Source organism: Hylobates moloch, unplaced genomic scaffold (assembly GCF_009828535.3).
Source record: "Hylobates moloch isolate HMO894 unplaced genomic scaffold, HMol_V3 SCAFFOLD_9, whole genome shotgun sequence".
Classification (NCBI taxonomy): domain Eukaryota; kingdom Metazoa; phylum Chordata; class Mammalia; order Primates; family Hylobatidae; genus Hylobates; species Hylobates moloch.
The window spans coordinates 71,470,295-71,489,467 of NW_026652284.1; the positions used below are offsets into that span (position 1 = coordinate 71,470,295).

At 36.2% G+C, this 19,173-nt stretch overlaps 1 protein-coding gene across 1 annotated transcript in view; it reads left to right on the top strand.

Moving 5' to 3' along the window:
* Positions 1-19,173, top strand: part of SLC26A7 (solute carrier family 26 member 7) — a 142,938-nt gene that overhangs the window by 82,826 nt on the left and 40,939 nt on the right. The window contains exons 6-10 of the mRNA XM_032760025.2: positions 1,386-1,538; positions 5,236-5,318; positions 7,467-7,614; positions 10,010-10,123; positions 18,444-18,521. Coding sequence (XP_032615916.1) covers positions 1,386-1,538; positions 5,236-5,318; positions 7,467-7,614; positions 10,010-10,123; positions 18,444-18,521 — 576 coding nt within the window. The remainder of the gene's footprint in view (positions 1-1,385; positions 1,539-5,235; positions 5,319-7,466; positions 7,615-10,009; positions 10,124-18,443; positions 18,522-19,173) is intronic.

Consider the following 19,173-nt stretch of genomic DNA (forward strand, 5'->3'; position numbering starts at 1 on the left):
TTTCAACATTTTCTAATATATTCTGTGCATTTAATATTCTGTATGAATTTGAGAACCACTGTGTTAAATTTCCAGACAACAAAATTCCAGGTGAGTTTCCTTATATCAAACATTCATGTAGAGAATGGATTGCATTTGGCTGGTTATTATTTTTCAGCACCTAATTTAGGGTTCTTTAAAATCTCACCCTATCTTTTTTGTGCTAGTAGATTTAGATGCTTACGTATCTATCAACAACATTCTAAGTTGTTGAACAAAGTGTTATTGGCACTTGATCGAAACATAGCCTTTGATTTTAAAAAGGGCTTTAATGTTGTTCTTTTGGTTGACTTTACTCTTACATTGATCCTACCTTTTCTGCCACATCAGATTATCCCAAATTACCAAGATTGGGTGTTTGATATTAATGTATTATACTTTCTTCCTAGTTTCAGGCAAATTCTTTGATGTAGATATAACTTCAAGCAGGGCTGCACACTTTTAAAGACAAATGGTTGTATTGATTTCTTGACCATACTTTTCAGGAAGTCATGCACCCCTCCCCTCCCATTTTATGCTCTAAGTTTTAAAAATATGCCCTTTAGGCAGAATATTTTCCATCAGGTTTCTTCCTCTTACCCCCTCTATCATCTATAACCTGGCCAATTCCCATTTATCTTCTTTGAGAAGGACCCATCCCACCACCACTCAAAACTCTAAGTCATTTACTTCAGGTGCCCTTTCCACGTCCATAGCACTGTATGCATTAATTTATTGTTTTACTTAGCAATTCCTACACTAGACCATGAGCTCTGTGAATACTGAAGCAACGTCTAAATTTTTTACTATGTAGACCTCGCAATGGGCATGGTGCTTGGTATAAAGTAAGTGACAATAAACAAGTAAGTTAATGCTGAATGACTGAGAACATGTTAATATTTTACATGAAGCCAAATATCTGATGTCAGTTAAATGCCAGCTCTTAACTCTTTTGTGTGTGATCTGTGTGCTTGTTTGCTTCTGGAGTTTGAGGAGGGCCCTGAAGTTGGGGAACCCATGGTCCCCTGACTGCTGTTGATGATGAATCTGCATATAAATAATGAGTTAAGCATCTCTGCCCCTCAGAGTGTCAGGGATGAAGCCAGAAGAGTCATTCTCTTTAGCAGTGTTCTTATGTAGGAAGGTTCAAACCCTGAGTTTGATGAAAGAATCAAGGGTACAGAAATTTTGTAGGTGCAAATAAATACATAGCATTAGCACTGACTACCTTCCTACCTATATCTTTCCTCTCCCTAGCCATTAAGATAGTTTTATAAAACATCATTGAGTTTATTGGGGCCATATTTTCATATTGGTATATTATAGGTGACCCTGAATTTTGTTTGTATTTTTTCTCATTACTGTAGATTTATGCATATGTTTTTGAAAACATCAAGTCTGTGCGACTGGAAGCATTGCTTTTATCCTTGCTGAGCATTGTTGTCCTTGTTCTTGTTAAAGAGCTGAATGAACAGTTTAAAAGGAAAATTAAAGTTGTTCTTCCTGTCGATTTGGTTTTGGTAAGTATAAAATCAACATTTAGCTTTTTGCCATGCAAAGCTTTCCAGTTCTTGGGGAGAGCTGCAGATGCCTACTATATTGTCTATAGCAACCTCAGCTACTCCTGTCTCTCATTAAAGCAGGGCTAATTTGCGTGGCTATACATTAATGTAAGAACAGGAAACATTTTGAGTCAATAATTTAAAAAAGAAGGCACACATGTTTTCAATTTATACAACAGTTCTCATATGCTTATAATTGTTTATATAAATAAGAGAACACATAGCTTAAGATCTTAAATAAGGAGGTACTTATAAGGGTGAGACTTAAAATGTCTCCAGCATGATCTTCTGTAAATTAATAAAATATGGTATCATTTCCTATTCATATGACACCTATAAGATATATATAGAAATTTTATCAATTGATAAATGTTCATTCATGATTGAAAGGTTTTGTTACTTACCTAATTTTGCTTCATTAAAAGGATGCTCATGATTTTCATTGACCAAAGTTGGTTCTCTAAAATATTTTTTTGTTGTACCTGGAAAAGCAATACATTACATTTTGCTCCTAAGGCTTGTGGCATTAGAAAATATGTTTTGAAATTTCAAGAACCTCTTATGGGAACTCTTAACTATACAAAGCATTAAGTTGAAAATAAAATCTTAACATATAACCACAGTCTACTAATTTACTATCAATTGGCTTTAGTCTTTCAATGATCTTTGAGTTATACATGTATATGATAAATGTTGTCTAAATAACTTCATCTATTAAAATATTCCTTCTAATTGTTGAAATTATGTAGGTTTATGTACAATTATAAGGCTAGCACGTTGGAAATTGACTATGAAGGCTATGACTCATTTCTATACAACTAATACGAAAGGCTTCTCTCCATAACTAGGCCATGTATGATCCTATACTCTTGATAATTTGAGATCTATATAACATATGTGATTTATATAATATATATGTGTGTATATTTCAAATAAGCCATAAAAATACAGAGTACTATGATTATTAGATTTCACAGCAACAACCGTGAAACATACCATCTTATCTCGAAGTCCTGTAGATATTAAGAAATGCTTATTATATCTTGGGAAGCTATATTGCATGTTTCATAAAACCAAAAATTGAAAATAGCCTTAGGGATGAAGGCTGTTGAGCTGGTAGTAAACCAGTTTCTTATGCTCTGCAAAACCAGTTACGATAATTCTTACAATAAGATTAAAAGTATTCTTTATACGTGTTATCCCTAACATTTCTAAGACCCAAGGCAAAAGTACCAATGCAAGCCCCAATACTTATAAGTTATAGATCAAAATGTTAAATATAACAGATTCTGTTTTCTTATGTTGACAAATATCCGTTAGTGATGACTTTGAAAGCCGGGTTAGAACAGAGAATTTTCCTAGTCGTTTATGTTCTGCCAGTATGGGGCAGCGTGGGGAGACCTAGCCTCTTGCTCTGCTCCCTCTCTTCACTTTCCAGCTCTATCCCACCTGCCAGGGGATTCATATGTATATGTGTGGACACCTCTGTTCTCACGTCCAGGCTCCAAACACATCTCCACTCCATCACCACTATGACTGTCTCTTTGCCAACTTTCTTGAGCCACCCTGGGAGGATGGACTTCCAGAAGATGCCCTGCAAGCAGGCAGAAGGACATTTGGGCAGGAAATGATAGATTCTTAAGTATCCAGAGTGTGGTTCAGAGAGAAGGGTACAGGTTTGAGTTGGGCACAAACCCCCTACTCCCACAGAGCTCCCTTCTCGTGGAGAAGTCTACAGTTGGAAGAAGCCAGATTAGAACTCTCTGAAGCAGGGGTCCTCAGCCTCTGGGCCATGGACTGGTACCAGTTCATGGTCTGTTAGGAAACTGGCCACACAGCAGAAGGTGAGCATTATTGCCTGAGCTCTGCCTCCTGTCAGATCAGTGACAGCATTAGATTCTCATAGGAACACGAACACTGTTGTGAACTGCGCATGTGAGAAATCTAGGTTGCGTGCTCCTTATGATAATCTGGTGCCTGATAGTCTGAGGTGGAACCGCTTCATCATCCCCAAACCATCTCACCCCTCCTCCCCCAACCCTGTTCGTGAAAAAATTGTCTTCCACAAAACCGGATCCCCGGTGCCAAAAAGGTTGGGGACTGCTGCTTTAAAGCACTAGTCACACCTGAGGTGCAATCCCCTCTTGCCCAGGTCTAAGGGCAGTACTGGCCTTAAACACGCATATTGAATTAATATTGAAGAAAGACCAATTACTCAACTGATAAGGAAAGTTTAATTTTGGTAAAGAAATACAGCGAGGAGGTACAACACTGAAAGGCTAATTCAGTGAGTTAGAGCACTTATTTTAATATTAACTGTGTATCAAATACCCTGTATACTTCCATTTTCAATAAGAATCCAGTATCTAGTAACTATGGCATATTTTCTTTATAGCTCTCAATATTTTCTGACCTAGTATAGATGTTTCATGATGATTATGAACAATTATAATTTATTAATTGGCATAGGAATTTTTAAGTATGTTAATATGTCTGATTCTAACTTAATAGCCTGAATCTTTAGCTACTACTAGCTTCTTTAGAAAATGCTACTATCGTATTACAATATTTATAAATGTTAACAATATCACCTTTATGGTTTTGTTCCTTTTTATCTTTTTCTTCAAGTCTTCAGGTGTTTTGATTTTTAAGCCTATTTGATGTTTTAAAAAACCTCTGCAAATTCAGCTAAATATCATCACAGAGAACAGAACAACAGGAATAGGGGAAAAAACCTACAAAATTATATTATTGGGCATTGATTACTAGATATTCCTTATTTTGCTAGTGTGAATTTGTTATACTTTTGTTCTGGCCATGTATATTGTAAATTTGTACTTTAAGTGGATAACTGATGTGTCTCTTTTACAAGACGAATTACTCCAAACTGATACCATAATCATGTGAAATTTTTAATATCTATTAAAATTATCAGAAAAATGAAAATCGATGGAAAACAGTAGAATGCAGTGGCTGGTGAACTGGGCTCTGATATGCATGTTAAAGATGATTATGGGTACAGGCAGGGAACATGTAACCTTGCTTAACATATGTCAGTAACAGAAGGATAGGGTATCTGAAACTCCATAGGGGTCATTTTAAAAGCATTGAGCCCAGCAGGCTGTGAAGCAGCATGTTTCACTACAAGAAATAGTAAAAGCTAAAAATTTAAAAATATTCAAGGAGACTGTAAATCATCATTGATTACTAACATGGATTAGGAATGTTGATGCAATATCTTAACCTTGTGAAAGGCTGCTGTCATGGAGAGAAAATGTGCTGTCTTATGAAGCATCCCTTCGTATCATGGGAGGCAAGTATTTAGGTTGGATTGTGCTGTCTTCATGCACACACACACTCCTGTATCCTGTAGTTTTTCCCCTTCAAAGTTGGACATAATTGGGTTGACAATGGTAGGATATTAGAAAAGCCATATGATTGGGATGTCATCTAATTTGGAGATTGTCAGTGCTCTCAAAACTGAGTGACTTTTTGACTTTTAATATTTTATTTATTTTTGAAAATCTGTGCAACTGCTATATTATTCTTGATGTTTTTGGGACATGAGAACAATGTTTACTTTTAAAAATTGTTTTAAGGTGTTTGAGAGGTCAGTAATGTATATGTTTTTCTTTTTTCAAATGGAACCACACAGATTATTGCTGCATCATTTGCTTGTTATTGCACCAATATGGAAAACACATATGGATTAGAAGTAGTTGGTCATATTCCACAAGGGTAATGTAGTCCTTTTTAAAAAAATATTATTTGTTTGTTTATTTTTGATGGAGAAAGGGACAGGGAGTGAGTGGGTATGGATATTTCATTTCTTAATTCTAATTAATTTCTATTGCAAAATGATAGAAGTACACACTTCATGTGTAGAGAAAGAGTAACTTCCTAGACTTCACCTTTTACTAAGGATGTTGATAATTGCTTTATACAGCATTGCTTCAGGTAAAAGGTTTGGGAAATATTTGCAAATATATTATTAACAAAATAGAGGGCATTGACTTTGCAAATGAGAGTTACGGTCTGGGATTTAGTCAGCCCTATGTCTTCCCCACCACACATATTCTATAACTATTTTCATTTCACTTAAATCATAGTAAAAGTAGACAAGCATAATCTGAAATAGCAAGCCCTAGGCCTGGGTAGTATATAATAATGAGAGAGTGGAAGTGGAGAAGAAGGCATGGTTCCCTAACTGGCCTGTAGCCTTCCTCTGGCCACCAAGAAGGAGTTTAACAAAAGAGATGTTCACCCTAAAATGAGCAAAAGGTCGTACCACATATGGGCTGAAAGAAAATAAAAATATATGAGGGAAAGAGGACAGTGTCTTAGGAGTTATTCACTTTGAATGGGCTGCATTACATGTACACTGATAATTATAAATTTGGGGCAAAGTTACAATTGTTGAATCCTATAAATTTTTAACTTCCAATCCCAAATTTTTGTTTCTAATTACATGAAAATGGAGAAACAGTAGAAGAATTCTCAGGAATTAAAAAGGGAATGTTAAAAATCCTATCTCTAGCACATATAGATATAGGCTAATGCTGATTATATGAATCAAATTGAATTTTCTCAAAAGATTCCTGCTTTTCTACCTTAGAAAGTCAGCTTATTATTCCTTTTATGCCAATTTGTTGTTATTAGTAATTAGGCTCACTCAGCCTTCATGAAACAAAGTTCTTTTACTTTGAAATGGTTTTGTATAGCATAATAACCTGTAATGATACAAATCAATTTGTCTTAATGGTAAACTTAAGTAGGTGGGTTAAAAAAAAAAAGTCATGCCTCTCCTCTATCACCTCTAATTCTCCTTTATTTTGAGTGACCTTTCCAGACCCATCCACTAAAGGAATTATAACAAGAACATGGCTTTGAACAGAAGTGGAGCTGAGATTGCATTCCAGCTCTGCCATTCACCTTGTGATGTTAGACAAATTACCTAACCTTTCTCAAAATGTTTTCTCCTCTATACAGTGGGTATAATGATGCTTGGTTTGGAGATTGTTGGGAGAATTAAATAAAATAGCTATTATGAAAGGGCGAAGCATTCTACTTACATACTGGGTTTTAAAAATCAACATGAATTCTCTTCCCATTTTCTTCTACTGCCTGAGGGATTTATTTATTTATTTTTTAATTTTTTGTGTAAGTCTCCCAAATAATAATTAGGGATAAATAAATAATGATACTTTGGCTCAAGTGGTTTTCAAAAGACAATTAGACAAAGGCTGGGTATTATTTGAGAGAAATATTTTGAACAGTTCTTTGAGATGGAAAAACAACTATGGTCCTGTATTTTGAAGCAGAGGGTTAGTTAGATGGAGCCGTTATACATATTTTTCTTAATGGATGTAAGGCACAGTTAAGTGTACTGTGAAAGGATTGAGTTAAAAACATAATTAAGATAATGAACTCAATGGCAAATTTAGGGATTAACTCAAGAATTGTAGCTCAGAGTAAACCAGTGTTTGCATACAGCACTATAGTATTCAAAGGAGGAAATACAGTCTTCACCACCAGCCTAATAAATATTTGGAAAGGTTCGAATGAAAGAATGCTCCAGATTTGCTTTTGTTCTGATACAGGAAATTTCTGTTGAGTCAGAGTTTCTGTGGTATAATCTGAATTCCCTGGGCGTAAATGCCGGTTAAATGCATGGAGCTGTCCCTGTGGTGTTCCTTGTAATTTTGCTTTTCTGCTAAATAATGTTGAAAATGAAGGGCTTCTAAGGGCAAGGCTGCTTGGTTTTCTCATGGGTATTTCACTTAGTCTATGTAAACTTCAGAGTCATTGCCACAGTTAAATTCATTGCAAGTTGTTACAGAAATTACATGAAGTTTGATGACTTCAATATGGTCCTTCTTTCCACAGAATTCCCTCACCTAGAGCTCCCCCGATGAACATCCTCTCTGCGGTAATCACTGAAGCTTTCGGAGTGGCACTTGTAGGCTATGTGGCCTCACTGGCTCTTGCTCAAGGATCTGCCAAAAAATTCAAATATTCAATTGAGGACAACCAGGTGGAGTGTGCCCCCAGTCCCTCTCCACTCCAGTTGTAGCATTGCACTGTGCACTCCCAGATCCTAAAAATGTTGAACTTATGAAAAATAAAACTTTCCTAACTGTATAGCAAGAGTGGGTTGAACAAAACAAAAGAAAAATATTGAAATCATTCATAGGAAGCTAAAAACCTGACATTGATGGTTCATAATACCTTTTATTTTGGTTAAAATAAAAGGCATCATGATGTTCTTTTTGATTTGTTTTTAGGAGAGAATCCAAACAGATTTATTATTGCATGCTAATGTTTAATAATAATGGATTTCTAAGTACAAATAACACTAGTATTACTCTTAGTAAAAATAACTAAAGAATGTGAGGGTCTATTCTTAGAATACCAAGGGATGTAGATTACACTGATCATATTTCTGAAAATACTTTTGCATATGTCCTGCTTCAAGTCCTGTCATGGTCCTACAGAGCTGTGCTGTTCTGCAGAGAAGTTGCAGTGTGGTGGTTTATGAATGTTGAACTACCTGTGTGCAAATCTCATTCTCACACTATGTGACCTTAATCTTCTCTGTGCACCAATTTTGTCATCTTCACAAAAGTAGATTTATTCATTCCACCGATATATGTTGAACTCTAATACATAGCAGGCACTGGTCTAGGTACAAGGGATACAATGGTGAGCAATGCAGACCATGTCTTTCTTTTACTCGAAACTTCCCAGTTGCTTCTGGTCACACTCAGAGTAAGAGCCTCTCTCATGGCTTACAAGGCTCTACATAACCTGCTAATACCCTTTTCCTCTTTGGTCTCGTACCCTTTTAGACTCTGTGCTAACACCACCACCTTGCTTCTCCTTGAACCCATTAGTCATGCTTCTGGCTACGGATATTTGCACTTGCTGTTCCCTTTTCTGGGAATTCTGTTCCCTCCAATACCTGCTTAGCTCCTCCATTTATTTATTTATTTATTTATTTTAATTTTTGTTTTCTAGAGACAAGGCTCACTCTGTTGACCAGGCTGGAATGAGTAGCATGATCATGGCTCACTGAGGCCTCAACCTCCTGGGCTCAAGCCATCTTCCTGCCCTAGCCTCCCCAGTAGCTGAGACTTCAGGCATGCACCACCATGCCTGGCTACATTTTTTTTTTTTCATTTTTTAAAAGTAGGGGTCTTGCTGTGTTGCTCAGGCTGGTCTCAAACTCCTGGCTTCAAGAGATCTCCTGCCTCAGCCTCCCAAAGTGCTGGGATTGCAGGCATGAGCCACTGTGCTCAGCCAGCTTCTTTATTCAAATGCTCCTTTCTCAGGGAGGCCTTCTTTGGTAATCTAAAATCTTAAACTCAAGATTTGCCCATGCTTTCCTCTGTTTTGCTTTCTGTATTTATCTTGTTTCTTGCCAGCATTCGCTTTCCACCACCACAGCTCTATAAGGGCAGGGATATTTGTGGTGCTTACTAGCAACAGCAGATGCAAAAATACTGTTAAGGGGAATTAGCAATAATCCAAGTGAGATTTGATGACTTGGACCATGATGTAGTGATGGATGAGATGGAAGTATATGGATTCTGGATTGAATATGGGTGCCATTTGGGAAAAGAAGGAGCAGAAAAATCAAGAATAACCCTAAAGCTTTCAATCTAAGCAATTGGAACTTCGAATAGGGAAGAACATGGGAGAACCAGGTTGGGTGGTAGACAGCTGTAGCCCAATTTAGGAAGTTGGAGATATCCGTTAGCCATCCAAAGGGAGATGCTTAGTAGCAGATTGGGTATACAGTCTGACATTCAGAAGAATGGTCCAAGTCTCAGATAAAAATTTTAGAGTTGTCAATGTGTATTTGAGTAGCTTATATGTAGATAGAGAAGAGAAGCAGTCCTCCAATATTTGCAATTCGTTAGATGGGAAGGAACCACAAAAGGCATTAAAATGTGATGGCCAGGGAGGTAGGAGGAAATCAGGGACATCCTAGAAGCCAAGTGAAGGAGACTTTAGGGAGGAAGAAATGAGCAACTATGCCAAATGCCTCTTTTAGGCAAGGGAAGCCAAGAATGAATCATTGGTTTAGCATTGTGAAGGTCATTTGTGTAGTGATGAGAAGAAAAACCTGACTGAGGTGACTTAAATATGGTGGAGAAATTGATGACAGAGAGCATTAAAAAAAAATAGTATTTCCCTATAAGGTTGTTCTGAGGATTAAATGAGTAAAGTGCTTGAGAACAATTTCTTGCTCATTGTAAGCACCCAGTAAATGTTAGCTATTTGTATTGTAATTGTTAAATCCCAACTGGTGGGGAGAACAAAATCTGAATACAAACAAGCCTCATTATGTGACAAATTGTACCTGCAGTCTCTAAAAGTCGATTGTGATTAAGATATTATATATTCTCTCATTATGAATCTTGCAGGAATTTTTGGCCCATGGCCTCAGCAATATAGTTTCTTCATTTTTCTTCTGCATACCAAGTGCTGCTGCCATGGGAAGGACGGCCGGCCTGTACAGCACAGGAGCGAAAACACAGGTAACTGAATTGTTTCTCAGGGACAAAGCACTGCTGGGCCTTCACTCCCCTTCTAGGAGAGTGGGAAGAGCTAGCTTCTCTTTAAAGCCCTGAAACTATTTTCACTTATTTAATTTTTTTTCTAAGTTGTTTTAAGAAAGTCTTTCTCTCTCTCATCTCTTTCCTATAAATGACACTTCCGAAAGCTAAGGATTCAACAAGGAAACTAAAAAATTCTGTACAAATTGAAGCTTTATGGTTAGCAACCTTTGAGGCCAAAGCTCCCTCTAGTGGTGCCTCTCTCTTTCTTTCTTTCTAATCTAAATGGTCAACATGACGTTTTCCCATTTTTGTTAACTGTCTTTAAATAAATAAAATCGATTATATGAAAAAGAAATCAATCTTTGACACTGAAATTTCTATCTATAGATATGTACAAGTATATAAATGTATAATAAGATATCTGCACGTATTTTAGGTTAAACAATTATTATAATTTTTAGGAACTCAAATCAATTTGACATGTATTGAGGGCCTGTGATATACCAGGCATTCTGCTGGGTACTGGTAAGATGATGATGATGATCATGATGTTGATGATGACAATCATAGTGATGAAGATGTTGCTATTGATGATGATGGTGGTTGAGATATTGAGTTGTGTGCCAGGCATCAGCTGTCATACTTTTGTTATAAATGAACTTGTTTAACCCTATGAAAAATTAAACCTTTGATGGTCTAGGCAACCTTAACAAGGAGGTGTAATTATTATCCTCAGTTTCTACATGAGAAAGTTGAGGAAAAGAAGGTTAAAGTAACCCAGGTCATAGAGGTAGTAAATGGCAGAGCCGGGATTGGAACCCAGATAGATCTACTTCAAAACTTGGATACACAAGAAAAATCATGTGTATCTTAGCATAAAAAATTAACATTAACAGGTAACCATTATTAAAACAATTTATGTTTAAGATAGGAATCAAATGAGAACTTTTAAAACATTCATTGGGACTCTTCCTTATTAAATACTATTTTAGGTTGTAGAATAATTAAGTTTGAAAAGCATGTGGTTCTTGACCTTGTGGGCAAGTGATCAATAGATATTAAAATTTAACATAAAACTAACTAATCAAATTCATATCAATGTATCATAGAGTACATGAAAAGAAGCAGTAACCAATTCTGAATGTATTGTAATTTGACAAATAATTGCCACAGCTCATCAGCTAAGAAGTAAAATCCTCATCCAACCTTGGTTTATATGACACAAGCAATCTGATGGATTTTTAAACAGCTTGGATTTTCAAGTGTAGGGTCATCTTCTGTAGTGGTGTAAACATTTTTGCAAACTGTACTCTCAAATCGTTGTGATCTAAATTTGAAGGTTTAATATGCAGTGAACTTAAATATTATTCCCTACTCTGATGACTCTTCTATCTGTAAAATCCTAGGATCCTATAGCAGTTTTTTTTTTTTTTTGGCAGAGTCTTACTCTGTTGCCCAGGCTGGAGCGCAGTGGCACCACCATAGCTCACTGTAGCCTCAAACTTGTGGGCTGAAGTATCCTTTCACCTCAGTATACAGAGTAGCTGGAATAACAGGCATGCACCACCACACCTGGCTTTTTTTTTTTTTTTTTTTTCAAATTTTGTACAGATAAGGGTCTTGCTTTGTTGACCAGGCTTATTTTGAACTCCTGGCTTTGAGAAATCCTCCAACCTCTGACTCCCAGTGTTGGGATTACAGGTGTGAGCTATTGTGCCAGCTGAATTCTATAGTAGTTTCTTCCTGGTTTCTTACCAGAGTGAATGTATTAGGTTTCTCTCTTCATTGTCAGGCTCAATAAACATAGTGAGTGGTTCGGCGTTGGGCTCCAGAGCCTGGGCTTGTACCCTGGCTTCACCACTAGTGAAGTGGCTTTGCACAAGTAACTTGACCTCTCTGGCATAAGTAGACTTGCCTATTAAAGTAGAATTATTACAACAACTAAAGGAGTTAATAATGCTTATTTAGCACAGTGCTTGAGCACTAAATGTCCTTAAAATGTTAACAATGATCATCGATTTTATTATTACTATTGTTATTTAGAAAATAATTAAATATGTTTAGAACCTTTTTTTAACCTTTAATGTTAAAACATCCTGGTATGGTCAAGATGCAATGAGACAGTTTTCTAGTCCAAGTTGCCCACTGTGCGGCAGGATCTTGAGCAAGTTAACATACTCATTTATCACATGGGCAGAAAATGTTGAAATAGAATCTTTGAAGTGTTTCCACTTTCAATGTGTTCCATAACTGGGGTTTCCTTAGGCATTTCCCTGCTTTTCTAATTACTATTTTAGTAATAATCATTCTATCTGATTCTTCTTTGTAACCTTTAATACCGAGTGTCTGAAAGAGAATAATTTGAGAAAGCTTATACTTATTTTAAATTTGGGATTTTTTTTCACTTGAGTTGGGTGTACAGATGTTTGATTAATATGGTTGGGATAAATCAGCGCCCCTTCTCTTCTCTGTTCTGGAGGCCACACATTTGAATGACTAGAACAGCAGAACGTTTCTAAGGACTTTTTATTTAATAAGAATTTTTTTTTTCTGCGTGGTATTCTATTCATCAGCCTTCAAAAGAAATGAAAGAAATCTGTCAAAACACTATTCCAGGAAAACAAAGCTCAGTGGTAGGATATTTTCATGCTCCTCTGCTTGTTGAGATGGTCACTAATCTTTTCAACAACTCCCATTAAATTGCACAGGGAAAGAATCTGACTTAATGTGCATACTCAAATTGAGGATGCTTTCCCATGGTAGTCATTTCAGACCTTTAGCATTGCAAGTGTTAAGTTTATGTGGGTAAAACTGATAACTGACATGGTTCCGAGAAAGCACTACGTAAGCCAGGCCTTAAAAGTTTTGCTCTAAATAGGCTATTTGTGAAAGCAACTTTCTATGTGACATGACTTCACAAAACAACCCCTTAAATGGCTCTGATTCTCTTAGGGACAAGATTTATATCCCATAAATTGATGTAGATGACAAACAATCTTCATTTTTTAGGCTAATGACAACCAATCAAAGGATCAGTGATAATCATCTTACACTTGTTAATGAATTCACCAACTGACTTTTATTCAGAAACATTTCTGGTATTTCTGTAGAAATGGTATTTCTGTGGAAAGCTATCTTTACAAAATGCAAATGTGGTCATGTTGTTTTTGCTTAAAGCCCTTAAAAGGCTTTGCATGGGTCTTAGAATTCAAACATTTCTGCTGTCTACCAGGCGCTGAGTGCCTCCTGGCACAGCCTCCTCTTGGCCTGTTCTCCACCTCATTCTCAGACCTAGTCCTTCTCCAGCCCTTGTGGGTTCCAGTGTCTGTTCCCTTTGTCTTTGAGGCTGCCTTTCCCTTCCTCTCTATGTGAATTCCTCCCATCCTTGGTATCTCACTGCCATTTCTGGGTCTGTCATGTTCCTCTTTGTCAGCGTCCTTAGTGCTATTTGACATTAAATGTTCATTAGTGTGATTATATGATTGATGTCACCCTTCTATCCTTGACTTAAAGCTACTGGAGAACACAAAACCTTGTCTGGTTTTGTTCACTGTATCCTCAGTGGCTAGCCCAGGACCTGGCATGTGGTAGGTGTTAGGTAACTACTACAGAAAATAATGAATGAGAAATGAGAGCTTCCAATAACTATAAAAGAAAACTACCAGTTTTGCTGACATTAGAAGAGACTGGTTAGGCTGGACAGTTTTTTTTGAATTACTGCTTAATATCGCACATTTACAGAAAATCCCATTTAAAACCAGGCTTAGGATCATGCACTTTAGAGAAGAACAATTGAACAGAAACATAATATGAGCTACACAGATAATTTAAATTTTCTAGTAGCCACATTTTTAGAAGTAGAAGAAATTGATAATTTTAATTTTATATTTTAATTTACCTAATGGAGTCAAAATGTTATCATTTTAACATTAATATTTCAAAGTTAATAATTTAAAAGTTATTAATGATATTTTAACATTATTTTCTTCTTGGTACAAGGCTTCAAAATCTGGTATTTTAGATTTCAGCATACCTTAATATGAACTAGCTACATTTCAAGTCCTCAAGAGCCATATGTGGCTGTTATGACAGTGAATTTGGGACAATTTTATATAGAAGTGAGTTGATGGTAAAGACTTTCAGTGCTTTAGAAAATGAAACCAAATGTTTGGATTGGAGCAACAAGAGTTACTGATCATTTAACACCAAGTGCCATGGTCATCAGACACATTTCTATCTTCCATATGAAGAAACCCTTTTTACAGTGACCTCCTTTAGATGTGACACCCAAAGCATGCATATCTAAGAAAGGCCTTCAGGAGAATAAGAAATTTGTGGCACAGCTTAGACAAATAGCACAAAAAAATTACATTTCTTCCTTTTTTCCTTCCCTGTAAAGAACGGTAACTATGGCAGGGAGGCTCAGTGTCCCCTGGCTTTCTTCCCTGCATGCTTCTCTTCACTTCCAACAGAGGAGATCTGCTGGTGCTCTGCAGGGAGCTCGGGAGGTATAACCAGGAGGGATGAGAGACTGAGTCTGCTGCACAGGCAGCTCAGCCACAACTGAAAACAACAGCTGGCATGTTTTTCTGCAACACTGAGATTGTCTCTGCATTCTAATTTGCCAAACTGTATTCCTTTATTCTTTCAAAATTTGGCTAATTGCTTTCATCTCCTTTAAAACCTTCTTAATCTAGCTTTAGTTATCCAATGTCATCTCTCTCTTTTTTTCTTTCTGCTCTTGCCCATCTCTTTTGCCATTTCACTACTTTCCACAAGACTGCGCATGCAGTGAGTTCAAGAACTACTTATGCCTTCTTTGACAACTACTTAGGAAGTAAATGACTGGTTTCTCCCTCTACTCCCAACCAAATATATAGGTATGGATAATAAAAATGCATGCATGGTCATCTTTGTAACTAACATACAGCATATAAAATAATTGAGAACATAACAAGAATAAAATATAGATTATTTCATTATCTTTTATGCAGAATTAACTCTTAAATATCAGTAGTTATGATTTTGAAGCAAAAATATATTTGGACATTTAGTTAGTATGATATGGAAAGAAGGAGTTAAAGAGTAAAATCCTAGCCAGTGTTTGCCCAGTGGGTAATTGTGTGAACGCTTTACTAATTGCAATAGAAGCCAACCTGAAACTTATTAAGAAGGAGCTAGTTTTGTTTTGTTTTCTGAGATTAAAAAAGGAACAAGCTCATCTCTTTTGTTCTGGTTTTAACTTGTTTTTCAAATTTTTCTCAAGGTAGGTCAGAGAAAGGCAAGAAAATAATACCTCATATGCAAAGTAAAATATACGAAGAAAGTAGATGACACTTGAAATATAGCTTAAGTGGGTTATTACAGAATCCTGAAGTTAGAGAATTCTATTTTATACACTGCAAATATTTTATCTTAATTTGAGCTCTTTTTGAATTTACTGAGTTGGCCAATTATGGAATGATGGCTTTCATTGCATAATCTCAAAGACTTTTTACAAATCCAAATTTCAGTGTCCTGGCTTCGTCTTTGTGAAGAGAATGAATACCAGTATTTGGAGAGCTTTGAGGGCAGACACTATAATATTATTAATTTCCATGACTGGGGAGTATATACACTGGACAGAGCTGCTAAGAGTTTCTTGTCTGAGTAGATGAACTTATCTTTTGACCAAGGGCATCAACAATGATGAGGCAAGTGCATTAAGGGAGCTAACATAACCCATTTACTTATGGTCTATTTCATTACATGACTTACCATTTAAGGTAAAAAAAGTCTTTTTCACCCATAGTTTGTCACCCTTTACCAAACAAGATCCATTTAACTCTTGACTTATTTTGACTACAAGACTGAAATTGTAGTTCAGTTGTTGTTGATGAACATACAAAGCACCATGTAAATAAAAGATAAATTTAATATTATTTAGAGAAAAGCCCAAATGTAGTTGTGATTTACTGTTTTTAAATAGAATTATTTAGTTAGGCTGTAATTTCTATAACAGCTTTAGTGTACTATAATAAATTTGGGAACCTTAAAATATATTTGGCGTTTTTGGATCCCAATTCAGTACATATTTTATATTACCTCATGCTTTCTACTCCCTAGCTCTATGACCTCGGCATAGTCACCTTGCCTCTCTGTGTCTCAGATCCTTCCAAGTAATTGCAACTGCATGTGTCCAAAGTTCATTCCAGCTCCTAAGATTTAGGGTTTTGGTTTCAGGTACATTGTAAAGATATGAGTGAAGAGTCCCACAAAAAGGGTACATGCCATTGTCTTTTGTCTTAAAATAAACCTTAGCTGTTGGTATTTTTTTCTTTTCATGTAAACATGGATTTACTGAATCACTGACTGAGCTCTCTGACTGGATCCTGTGAGCTGCACTCTGACACCTACCTCTTTGCAGTCTAGTAGAATGTCAGGCATCATATTTTATTGTTTAAAAATTCTTATGTAAAATCACCAATTACTCCGAAATGTTCAGAGTAGTGACAATTTGGTGTACTATAACTTTTTTTATGGGCAATCATTAGTTCCCCTACTGATTTAATTCCCAAGTAAGAATTGTTTTTCCCCTTTGTATGCTGAAGACTGTTTGTGATGAGTTACACAAACTATGGAGGGGAGAACAGACTCCCTCAGCCTCTGCCAACAGGGAAAGGCCTTGAATGACTGCTTGCTTAGCAGAATAATTATAGCTACTGCCACTCCACTCTCCCTCTTCCCATATACACACCTTTTAATAGTACAAGGTTAGGACAAGCGCTGTTGCTGGACTTACCCTGGGTGTGGACATATGCATGTAAGCAATTGTTAGAAATCTCTTCCCAGGTTTCTTTTTTTTTTTTTATTAAAAATAAGGTTTATGGAGGTATAATTTAGATATAGTACAATTTATTCTTTTAAGGTATACGCTTCACTTTTTTTGAAAAAAAAAATTGTTGTATAACAAGTAAAATCAAAATATAGAATATTTCTATCACCCTAAAAAGTTTTCTCATACTCTTTTGTAGTCAATTCTTTGCCTCCACCTCCAGCCTCTAGCATCCTATAATTTATCTTTTTTTCGGAAAGTCATATATATGAAATCTTATAGTATGTAGCCTTTTGTGTTTAGGTTCTCTCATTAGTTTAATGATTTTGAATTTCATCCATTTTTTTAAATTGCTGAGTTGTATTTTATTGTATGGATGTACCACAATTTATTCACCAATTGTTTGATATTTTAGTTATTTATGATTTTGGTGTTTATGAATAAAGGTTCTATAAATACATATTTAGGTTTCACGTGGACATACGTTTCATTTCTCTTAGCCAGTCCTGAGTCATAAGGTAAGTGTATGTGTAACTTTGTAAGACACTGCCAAACTGTTTCAGAGTAGCTGTACCATATTGCATTCCCACCATCAATGCCTGAGAATTCCAGTTGCTTTGAGTTTTTGCCAGCCTTTGATATTGATTGTTTGTTCATATATTTATTTTTAATTTAAGCCATTCTACTATGTCCAAATTCCCTTTGATATCTCCATAATGATGTTCTAGGCATCTTCATGACCCTGTGAAAGCCTTCTTTTCTCTTGTTAAGAAGGCAGCTAGCCAAATGTTTTATTAGGTCCTGAACATTTGCTTCTGTGAAATCAAGTTCTCCATCAAGTGGAACATGGCTATAGGAGTCAGGTGAATTGAACTGCCTTTTGTCAGCAGGCTGGTTGGTTAGAACATGATACTAATGGCTTTTCAGGTTTAGTAAAATTAAGTCTGTTCCACTGCCAGAGATCACTCCCATATCCCATATAACTACTTCACAACTTGAGCATTTACTAACAAAGAAATCCAAAGGAGAAGGTAAATGCTTCAGTGGAAGTTATCGGCAGAGAAAAATCCTAAGCCACATATTCAGTTATTGCTCGAACAACCTCCTACAAAATAAGGAGGGGAGTCAGGCTAAACAACAACAGGCTAAAGAACTTTTAATTGAAATGTCACTTTCACTATTAAACAAAAAAGCCATCACTGTGATGTGTGATAAAAGTTGATGGTGTCCTATTTCTTTGTGTGAAATTGCTTTTCTCTCATCACTGACTTAATTTGATTGCACCAGTTTGTCAGCTGTCACATTTGGCTTCCCTCAGTTGCAAAATATAGATAATGACAGTCTAAGCAATTTAACAGTTATGTGTCAACATTTTGTTTCTTCTAATCAAGATAAACTAAGAATTATCCCCCCACCCCATAACTTTGACATAATAAAAAAGTTCAAGGCTTTCTTTTTCCTTTTTGTCTGTCTTGTATTTTACAGGTGGCTTGTCTAATATCTTGCATTTTCGTCCTTATAGTCATCTATGCAATAGGACCTTTGCTTTACTGGCTGCCCATGGTATGGTAGTGCTTTTTCACTATCTACTTTTTAATTTAACTTTTCATGAGAATCATTGTTTATAAAATTTCTTGGAAGTATAACCTCAACAATCCTAAATCTAGCAACCATGTTACAGAAGTAAAGTTTGAATGGAGGAGGTGTGGAAAACTACCACATTTGAGGCAGGTGTGGGAGGGGGTACCGAGGCTGTTTTTTTTTACGTTTTTGGCTCTCACATAAGAATGGTATTGTAGAACTAGATTTATTGTGTGCTCATCTGGAGGGTGGAACTAGGCATATTCTGTTATAAGAAGTATAAAATTTACTAAAACTTTGACTGTTAGAGAAACATATGTGCTGGGGCAAGGAATTAGGAAACAAAATACAGCTTCCCGCTTGTTGATATATCTGTTACACAAAGTGATTCAGAACATTAGTGCCAGTGCTTTACCTTCTTCTTCATAAGCCTGAGGCACCAAAGGAATGCAAAACACTGGGCTTATGAGAGCCAGTCTCCATCCTTTGTTATTCTAATTTTTCATCTGTGTAGTGAGAATAAACCATTTCCATGGTAGGATCTTCCAATAATCAAGTTTGCTTTTCAAGAGAGTTATAAATATCTTCAGGTGAAATCAGATAATTGACATTTAAGGCAGTTATAAGGAAATAT